Source organism: Arachis duranensis, chromosome 10 (genome assembly GCF_000817695.3).
Source record: "Arachis duranensis cultivar V14167 chromosome 10, aradu.V14167.gnm2.J7QH, whole genome shotgun sequence".
Taxonomy (NCBI): Eukaryota; Viridiplantae; Streptophyta; class Magnoliopsida; order Fabales; family Fabaceae; genus Arachis; species Arachis duranensis.
The window spans coordinates 81,928,216-81,938,851 of record NC_029781.3 but is presented as its reverse complement, the minus strand read 5'-3'; the positions used below and the strand labels follow the sequence as shown (position 1 = coordinate 81,938,851).

The 10,636-nt window shown below is 33.8% G+C and overlaps 1 protein-coding gene across 6 annotated transcripts in view; it reads left to right on the top strand.

The window, feature by feature from the left end:
• Window positions 1-3,685, top strand: part of LOC107470471 (2-oxoisovalerate dehydrogenase subunit alpha 2, mitochondrial) — a 3,949-nt gene extending 264 nt beyond the window's left edge. The window contains exons 1-9 of one of the 6 annotated variants that reach the window (XM_052255476.1): window positions 148-870; window positions 1,476-1,610; window positions 1,699-1,881; window positions 2,010-2,167; window positions 2,280-2,379; window positions 2,668-2,779; window positions 2,905-3,044; window positions 3,170-3,355; window positions 3,428-3,685. In XM_052255476.1, the coding sequence (XP_052111436.1) occupies window positions 808-870; window positions 1,476-1,610; window positions 1,699-1,881; window positions 2,010-2,167; window positions 2,280-2,379; window positions 2,668-2,779; window positions 2,905-3,044; window positions 3,170-3,355; window positions 3,428-3,595 (1,245 nt within the window). In that variant the 5' untranslated portion in view covers window positions 148-807 and the 3' untranslated portion in view covers window positions 3,596-3,685. Of the gene's footprint in view, window positions 1-147; window positions 871-916; window positions 1,611-1,698; window positions 1,882-2,009; window positions 2,168-2,279; window positions 2,380-2,667; window positions 2,780-2,904; window positions 3,045-3,169; window positions 3,356-3,427 lie in introns of those variants that run through there. The other 5 variants (XM_016089869.3, XM_016089868.3, XM_016089870.3 and 2 more) reach the window with 5 other exon arrangements.
• Window positions 3,686-10,636: the final 6,951 nt, after the last annotated feature.

Sequence of the window (10,636 nt, the reverse complement as noted above, 5' to 3'; positions counted from 1 at the left end):
TAGAATGCATGCTGATTGGGTCATTAACTCGTAATTTTCTACGACAGACTGTATTTCTACGTATGTTTCTTTGATTATCCTCTCAATTAGTACTATCTGATCTCTTTAATTTATTTTTTCTGTATATATATTTAATTTACTGGAGTAAAGATTTCTTGTTCTTTTATCATCTTCATCAGCAATATATAATTTTTTATTTTACTCCGATATGTATTTATTTTTGGAATGATTTTTCTCCACATTTATAGTTTCCGTGGAACTGTAAATGGACTTACACGAGTCTCAATTACTGGACTTGGGCCCGAGGCCCAAATAGAAAACCCTAGTTTCAATCCCTATATAATGACCTGACAGGAAGCACTGCAGTTACTGCAGTACCATCGTCGCAATGTTCGCATTCAAGTTTGAAACAGCATTTCTAGTGCTATAATTATAAGTCTGTGTGTTGTTTGTGTGTGCGTATGTTCATATGAGAAAGCAAGGTAGCTTCTTGACGAGACTTCGATTAATATACGGTCCTCGTCAATCCTGTTTTACAAACTTGCAATATCATAATCAGCAGTGTCACTCGTCTGAATTTGATTTCTCCTGATCTTTCAGGCCCTTTATCACTGCTACATTTTCCCACCTCTTTTATTATTATTATTATTATTATTATTATTATTATTTCACTTCGGAACTGATTTGAGCAAACGCACTCTGTCCCTAAACCGTGCTTTGACACGAATGTTTTGAGGCAATTTCTTCGTTTGCGAAAGTAATGTCATTCCATTAAACCATGAATTTGCTTGTCTGGGCTTGTATCACATGCCTATCGGGTGCGTTGATGGACTACACTTCTTTGTTTCTGAAATAAATCCCCAATCTCAGGTTATACTTTACTCGTATTAGGTTATAAAAAGTTTACAAACTTTAGAAGGCCCGTAATATTTGTTAAGATCCAAAATTGCAAAATCTACTTTTAAAGATATGAAATTGGAAAATGTTTTATCATCGATGAACCTTAATCCCGCTTTAACGATGAAATAATTGACCAATTCGTAAGGAATATGGTGACTCTGATTAATAAAGATCCTATTGGAAAGTGAAACCTCTAGCTAATAAGTATGAAACCGTGAAACTTGATGACCTAATTGCAAGGTGAAATCCTTGATTCAAAATTTGAAAATTTCGTAGTTGGAATACTCGTCTGAGCTTACACAAATTTAAATAGTATTTTTTATATACCCTGGTCATAATAATTGAATCCTGAGCACTGAAATGTTGCATTCTAATTCGTGACGTAAATTGGGATATATGACACAAAATGTAATAAACTGAAGTAGTACTGCACCACATAATTGATAATTTCATATTTCCAAATTCCAATATATAACTAGTGTGAATTCAGCCTTTACTCTCTCTGGTTTGAAATCTGTAACTGCAGTGATGCGCTGCTTAATTTATATGCATGTTTGCATAACTGGATACAGCAGGTTATCGATTTTCCTGGAGGAACAGTGAAGTTCATCCCGGAAATGAGATTTATATCTGAATCATCTCCACAGAGAATACCCTGCTACCGTGTCCTCGACGACGATGGACAGCCTCTGGCCAATAATTTTGTCCAGGTTTTAAACTGATCCACCATTCCATTGTTCATGCATTTTCCTAATGGAAAAATTTGAAAACGAAATTGATGAATTTCATTGATGTTAGGTTAGTGAGGAAGTTGCTGTAAGGATGTACAGTAACATGGTTACACTACAAATTATGGACACCATTTTCTATGAAGCGCAAAGGCAGGGCAGAATATCTTTTTATGCAACGACCATTGGAGAAGAGGCAATAAATATTGCATCAGCTGCAGCTCTTACTAGGGATGATGTTATTTTCCCTCAGGTTAAAAGCATAATTGGAAATCAAGCATCTTAGGCTCTAGTTATGCAGTTATCATCTTAGTTATCAGAATTTTAGGAGAGGCCTAATGATTCGAAATAATGTAACTGTAAATGTTATCCTATATGCAGTATAGGGAACCAGGACCCCTGTTATGGCGTGGTTTCACATTGCAAGAAATTGCACACCAGTGTTTTTCCAATAAATATGACAATGGAAAAGGACGGCAAATGCCAATACATTATGGGTCCAACAAGCATAATTACTTTACTGTAGCATCAACTGTTGCGTAAGTATTGAAGGCTTCCATTTACAGGCACAATTTTTTGTTTTTTGGGTGTGTGTTTTAGCGGTTAACAGTCTAATGGTGCATAAAATACAATGTTTAACCATATTTACAGCACACAAGTTCCCCATGCTGTTGGAGCTGCATATTCTTTAAAGATGGACAAAAAAGATGCATGTTCTATCACTTACTTTGGTGATGGTGGCTCAAGTGAGGTAATTATACAGTTGTCTTAACCACAGGCGATTTCTCCTTTTACTGCAATAGGAAGTTCTGTAGCATTTAAACCCAGCATGGGTCTAAACCATAAGTTTTATTCTTGAAAATTTTATTAAAGGAATTCAAATAATGCGAGTTTCATTGAATGTTTGCGAGGAGTGCTTACTATGATTTTATTTCTGTTGCAACCAGATATCTCAGTAAATATGTGGTTTCATTTGCAATAATTAGTGTAAAGTGAAGTGCTTTCACCTTGTAAATTCTAATGCATTCTGTAACACCAGGGAGATTTCCATGCTGCCTTAAATTTTGCAGCAGTTATGGAGGCGCCAGTTATTTTCCTGTGCCGAAACAATGGATGGGCTATCAGCACCCCAACTTCGGATCAATTTCGAAGTAAAAATTTCCCCTCTTATTTCAATATTGCATCTTTGGTTAGGTTTCTACTTTCTGGCAATGTCATTGCACATTCAATGTAAACCTTAGCCATGTTGTTCTGGGTTTCTTCTGTTCATGCATAGGTGATGGTGTTGTCGTGAAAGGACAGGCATATGGAGTCCGCAGCATTCGAGTAGATGGCAACGACGCCCTGGCCATTTATAATGCTGTTCAAGCTGCTCGTGAAATGGCAATCAGTGAAGAGAGACCAGTTCTAATAGAAGTGAAGTGATAACTTTTCAAGTCATATTTTGAGGAATTTTGACAAGACTATCTGTTATTGTCTCGTATCAAAAGCTTTAAAAGCAGGCCAATGTATCTTTCTTATTTGTGTATTCTCTTTTTCAGGCTCTTACATATAGAGTAGGACACCATTCGACATCGGATGACTCCACCAAGTATCGTCCAGCCAATGAGATTGAATGGTGGAGGCTCGCTCGAGATCCGGTGGCTAGGTTTAGAAAGTGGATAGAAAGGAATGGTTGGTGGAATGACATGGCTGAATCAGAGCTTAGGAACAGTCTGAGACAGCAGGTAAACAATATCCATGTCTGAAATTGGTGTTATTCAATAGTTATGTTCTAACCCGGCATGTTCATGTTGTAGCTTCTGCATTCAATTCAAGTGGCAGAGAATATAGAGAAGCCTCCAATTGAAGATATATTTAACGATGTTTATGATGTGCCTCCGTCCAATCTTCGTGAGCAGGAGCAATGGGTCAAAGATACCATAAAAAAGCATCCGTTAGATTACCCAGAGAATATTTCTGCATAGTAATCATAAATTGCATATCCTCATGCGCATGTAATTGTACTGGATGCAAGTATTCTTGTTCTATGAATAAAATGCATGTGCATACTCCTATCCTAAACTTGCAATTAGAATTGTCGGTTCAACTTGACTCGTTTGGGCTAAAGAGTTGAACAGGTTGACTTGTTTGACTTTTTTTCCCTTTATTTTCTTAAATAATACTATAATTTTAGAAAAATTTTTTTACTTGATAACCCTATAAATAAAAAAAATTATCATACATTCATATATTCTCATACTAAATTATTTAAAGTTTAAAATACTAATTAACAAAGGCTTCCAATACTATAGGAATGAAGGCATTTTTCATCCATATGTGATGAAAATACGTGGCTGAAACTGCTTGTATATGCGTGGCTTGTATCCTGGGAGAATTGGGGACAATGATTGAATTCAACTTGTCACTTTGGGTGTTGTAATTAGCAAAAATTAATGCTAATGTTAATGATGGTGATTCGTGGGCCGTTTTTGGTGGCCTAATTTTTTTTATATAAGGCTATTACGGGTTTCATTTTTTTTTTCAATCCAAGAAAAGAAGTGTAATGGTAGAGTTTTCTGTAAATCGGGAAAGAGGACTATAGATAGCAAAAAATAAATCAAAAGGCAATCTGTTGCTGAAAAACAAAATAAAAAAACCTTGAAGATGGAAATAACAATAATTCCATAAGGTGGGAAAGAAGGCTCGTTCTTTTTCGATATTGCAGGAGTTTGTGTTGTGCGTTGATACGGATTATATGGGTGTTAGACTTTGGTGTGGGACAGTTTTTAGTGAATGCAATGAAGGAAAAAATCGTACCCAATGATTTTTTTTGTTTAAAAAATTTGCCAACCAATTGGACGGTCCAATTTGTGTGGGAATGAGAATTTGAATTTTAGCTTAGCTAATCGGACCGTCTAATTTCTGTATATATCAAAATTTTTTATTTTGCGAAAATAAATCGGATGGAACAAGTGTGTGTAACTCGTAAACCACTTCTCAGATCTTTCCTTCTTGTTCTTCTTATTCTATTTCTTCTTCTTCTTCTTCCCTTAGCTGCTGTATCTCTCTTCTTTCGTATGAATTAAAAAAATAGTGAAGTTTTTATGTATGTGAGTGAGAGAAATGGATGATAGAGTTCTTTAAAAGTATATTATTATTATTTTGGTCAAATTTTGTTATAAACATCTGAAGGAGTAAAATTTACGTGTGAAAATCCGTTAGATGTTGTTATTCCCTTCACAATCTCATTTGAAGAGCTCAAATGTGTGATTTTTGAGAAGATAGATTCTGAGATGTCAAGAAAAATATCATGTATTTATACAGATATCCCATACCAATATTTGGTGGATTCGTTCAATTTTAAACCAAATATATAACTGACGAAGCGAGTATGCAAGAGATGTTTTCATTATATATTGAACGTCATGCTCAGATCTCGTTAATTGAGTTGTACATTGAATTCGAACAATCTGAGACAAACCGAAATATTGTACGGGAAGATTAGAATAGTGATAGTGAAGAAGAGTTCGAAAGCAATTACAAAGTTGTTGGTCCAGACGGAGATGAAGATCAAGGTGACGGCACTATGGCTCCAAATGTGATAGGCATCGCAAATGCACTCGCAAACGAAGTGCCGTTTGAAGAGCCATCTTTCGTGCGAGTTTTGGATTTGGAAGCCATGCATGCTCCAGAGTTCCAAAATATATGAGTGCAAGTACGTAATTGCCTATATTCATAAGAAGGATTAGAATTTTGTAATAATTTATATTGATCGATGGACCAAATAATTAAGTGACATGTGAAAATATACTCAATTAGCATTTGTTTATGTGTTTATTTGGTTAAATTTAAGATAATAATATTTTTAGTGGGTTATTGATTTAGTTAAATATCAATTAGTATTTATTAATCAGTATTTATTTATGTGTTTATGTTTTTATTTTGTCGAGATCAGATTGAGGTAATAACTTGATGTAAAGTTTATTTATATCAATATTGATATAGTGAGTATTGATTTAATTTTAATTTCAGTTATTAAATATTTGTGTATTAAATATTTATTGTATGGCTGCCGTCGTGGCATAAATTCCCATCGTCGCAGATGGTAAATTTTCCATGGGAATGGAATTCAGTTCTAGGGAAGCTATTATTATGGCGATGAAAGATTATACCATCCGAAAAGGTGTAGACTACTTGGTGTATGAGTTGGAGCCGTTGACATTTTATGCCAAATGTACACAGTATGGGTCAGGGTGTGATTGGCTTATCAGGGTTAGCATGATCAGCAGAAAGTATTTGTTGGATTATAAGGAAGTATAATGGTAGTCACACTTGTACCAGAGCCACCATTTCTCATGATCATTCGAAGCTGGATTCGAACACAATTGCAGAAGCAATAAAGCCGTTGGTTGAGGCTGACCCCTCGTTAAAGATAAAATCAGTTATTGCAGAAATGTAATCGAAATTCAATTACACCATCAGCTATCAGAAAGCATGGTTGGCTAAGAAAAAGTCAGTAGAAAAAATATTTGGAGGTTGGGAAGCATCATACGAAACTTTGCCCATATGGTTTGAGGCCATGTGTCATAAGGAGTCATCAGCTGTCGTCCATTTTGAGACTATGCATGCATATCAAGGCAATGACTTGGTAACTGATATCCAGGTATTGCATCGAGTCTTCTGGAGTTATTATTCCTGCAGTAGAGCATTCAGACATTGTAAGCCAGTTATCCAGGTAGATGGGTCTCACTTATACGGAAGTATAAGGGTTGTCTGTTAGTGGCAGTTTCATAGGATGGTAACAACAATATCGTCCCAATTGCATTTACTTTTGTGGAAGGAGAGACTTCTGATGCGTGACACTTTTTTCTTAGTAACATGCGACAACATATTGTGACTCGAGATGGTGTGGGACTGATATCTGACTGACACAAATCCATTAATGTAGCTGTGGCTCGCAGTAACGGAGCTTGGTCACCTCCTAGAGCTTTCCACATGTTTTACATCAAGCATATAGAGTCGAATTTTCTGAGAAAATTCAAGGCACCATACCTACAAAAACTTGTCGTCAATATAAGTAACATTGAGTAATTCAAAGTTTGTTATTAATAGAGTTACCCTCAATAAGTGTTTGTCATCCTTTTTTTCCTGTTTATTTTTTTTTGTTATTGTGCAGGATATTCGATGACGGTTTGCGAGTACGAAGTACGTTACCAGAGTTTATGAGAACAGGGCGACGCTTACACTAACCAGTTAAACCGAATCCCCGCGAACAGTATGCGTTGGCATTTGATGGTGGTTACCGATGGGGTCACATGACGACGAACCTAATGGAATGCATCAATTCAGTCTTGAAGGGTGCACGCAATCTCCCCATCACTGCACTTGTCTAAACAACATTCTACAGGCTTAACGAGTTGTTCACCCGAAAAAGAGTCGAGGCGAAGGCTTAGATTAATGCTGGCCATGTTTTTTCTGAGCTTGTGACCCAAAATTGCATGCAAATCAACTCGCATCAGGAAACATCCGGATTAATTACTTTGACAAGCAGAATGAGGTATTTGAAGTGCGTGAGATGCCAAGTGGATTGGAGTATGCCGTCGACCTCTGTCGTCAACGATGCGACTGTGGTGAATTTCAGGTGGACCGAATTTCTTGTCGACATGTGTTTACATGTTGTGCAAATCAACGATTAGATTGGCTAAACTTTTTGTTAATTACCAAATTTAATAATTACCACGTATGACTAATTTACCAATTAATTAACTCTCATTATTAAAAATTTTTACAATTAACTAAACAACACATATTAATTGAAATCACACAAGTATCATAAATAATTTTACTAAATTCAATTAAAATAAATAATTTTACTAAATTCAATTTACGAAACTCCCGAGTAATAATATTTTAACTTCTAAATTTAATTAGTAACCCTAAAAATTATTTCTAACTTATTATTAATAATAATAACTAATAGACAATTCCAATTCTTATTTAACTAATAATGTTCTACTTTAATATTAAAATCTCAACTACAATACCATATTTATGTCAATTAAAAAGCTAACAATAAACAAATAATTATTACCAAAAAACAAATCTATTATATTTAACAAAACCGAATTATTAATCAAAATTTTCAACATTATTACAAAAAATTATACACCGATTCAGTTTAGTTTATTTATTGTTACAAAAAATTATTATCCTTTCTAAAATTATAATTTCTAAAATTAATTATAAATGTTAATCAATCAATTATAATTTCTAAAATTATTACAAAAAAATCTAAAAGTGTATTTTTTATTAATCTATCATATTAGTCTAACTCAAATATTATTGTTCATTAAAATGTTCTCTAACTACATTAAACATATATATATTTCTAACTATTATTTTAACATATATTCTTAAATTTTCATCAATAATAATAATAATTCTGTCTATATTCCTAAATTCAATTTCTAACAACAATAATAATAATTAAATTTTTAACAATTATAATTATAATTTTAAAATATAAAAAATTTAAAAAATAAACTTACATAATCAAGATGGCAGAGATATTGTACAATATAAAGTTCAGGACGATCAACATCTCTAAATTTTTGTTTCTTTGACATTTTAATTTTTTTCATAGATATAGAGGAAGAAGAAGTTGATAAACAAAGAAGAAGAAGAGAGAATGGTTGCTGGGTTGGATGAAGGTGAAAGTGACTTCGGAGGGTGGGTGTGGATGCAGCATGGGGTATGTTGGGTTTAAGGGGCACCGTTGCGGGGAGCTACGCATGCGCGACACGTGGCAGAAATGGCACAACTCGGACCGTCTGTTTTGTTACCTTCAAATCGGACCGTCCGAAAACGCAGCCTCCTCTCGCACCGTCTGATTACTTCACCCCTGACACCACATGCATGTAAAGTATGCGTGTTCTCCATAACGCAGTCCTACCTCATTTTTATCTCCATATTAAAATTAAAAAGTTGGGAGGGGCGGGGGAGAAAAAAGTGACAATTACAAGCAGAGTAACACTAGCAATAATAACAATAATAATAATACTAAGAAGAAGAAGATTTTATTCCCCTATATTACTCATGGAGTTAATGTGATTCAATTGCATCAACCGCATTGCAAAAGTTAATATACCTACGAAAGTTATGTATGATTAAGTTTGTTCCTCAACACTTCTATTTTTTTTGGCTTATCGTAGCTTTTGATTGGAGATCCAAGAAGAAGAATTCAAGCTCATCTGTTGGATTCGCATAAGATTTTAAGGTGCAGTTGTTGTAACGAAACTGGCAATACCCTATTGCCATCAAGAGTCAAGACATGATTCCTCAATTTTGTAACTCTATTTAGTAACTTATCAATTTAGTAGCATGCCCTAGCTTGAAAATGAGATAATCTCCCCTGTTTCTAAATATTCATATGCCCCAACTCGAAAAAGTGAATCTTTGTTTTATATTTTTTACCCAATCCTATTCATTATTTATATACCATGATCAGTACTTGAGGGTTGAATTTATTAACGTGTTTCACCTCGTATATAATTTAATCTTGGTTGTAAATAGTAGTATGCTACAACCACAGTGGAGTTTCTAAATTGAAATTTAGAAAATTGTACAGGTATTCCCTAACCCGAGCACGGAGATCTTATCAATCTTCACGGTTGGTTCCAGTCTTTTAGAACAACTCTTGACCAAACGAATAAAAGAAAACCAAATTCAAAGCAGTCACCCCAGCTAAAGAAGACAAAAGATACATCTGAATCTGAAGACCAAAATGAAACATCAATCCAGTATCCTTTATGTTCCTTATTTTACATTGTTTCTTTCACATAGCAAGATATGATACTGAGAATGCATCTAAATTGAAGTTCAATTCTGAAATTTGATATGGGTATTATTTTTTGTATAGGCATATTTGCTATTCCATAATTATTGCGGTAATTGCGAAGCATTTTATTGATGTTGCCATGTTGGTTTCAATTCTTAACCTTATTTTCCAGAACATACTTTTGCAGAAGAGTTATAGAAATGCAGGTCACCGGAATGCTTAGAATGCTAAGCAAGAGGCACCCAAATTTTGTATAAAGAGTAGCATTTGGACTTTGAAGGATGTTTGATGAAGTTCTAATTTAATTTGTATGATAAAATTAGAATTAATTAATTGAAATGAGATATTTTAGATATAAAATTTTATTAAAATTTCAGTCCTTTATGTTTCCACCTTTTAGAGATACTGAAATACTGAAATTTTAGAAACTGAAATTTTAATATCAGTCTCTAAACCAATAAACAGGATACTGAATCTCAGTCTTACCATCTTTGTCTCAATATCTCAAAACAAACACTATCTTATTCTAGTGTAATTATAATTTTATCTTCTTAAATTATTTACTTCGTCATACTCCGGTAAGCTCTTCGATTAATTGATGCATCTCATCCAACACAACCAGTGCTTCTATTTATCCACAAATCTTTCTATTCATTAATACTTAAAACTTGTTTTGGTAAACTTTGAAGTTAATATTTAATTTGGTTCTGAAATTTGAAGTTGGACTTAAATTGACTCTTAAAATTATAATTGACTCAATTTTAAATCCAAAAATTTACAAAAGTAATTTGTGTTAGCCTTTAAACTAATTTTTGCAATAAACATGTTGATTTTGATTGTTATTTTATCAAGATTTAGATTCATTGTCTAGGCTTCATGTGATGGATATTTACAAGATCTCTTATAAAGTTGATTATTCCCCAACATCCAATTATCACGACGAGATTCAATTTGAAAAATTTGGTGCTCTAGAAGCAGCAGTTAAGTTTCTGAAAGCTCTAGTAAGTTTCGATCACATGAAATCTGAACGAGAAATGTAAATTATAATAAGTTAATATACCAAATCAATACATTGTTAACGGAAATCTGCTTAAAGGTTAATGCGAGTTGCATATAAATTTTAGAGTCCAATTTGAATCTATTAAAATTTTGAGGGTCAAATTGAGTCCAACCTCAAATTTCAAGGACC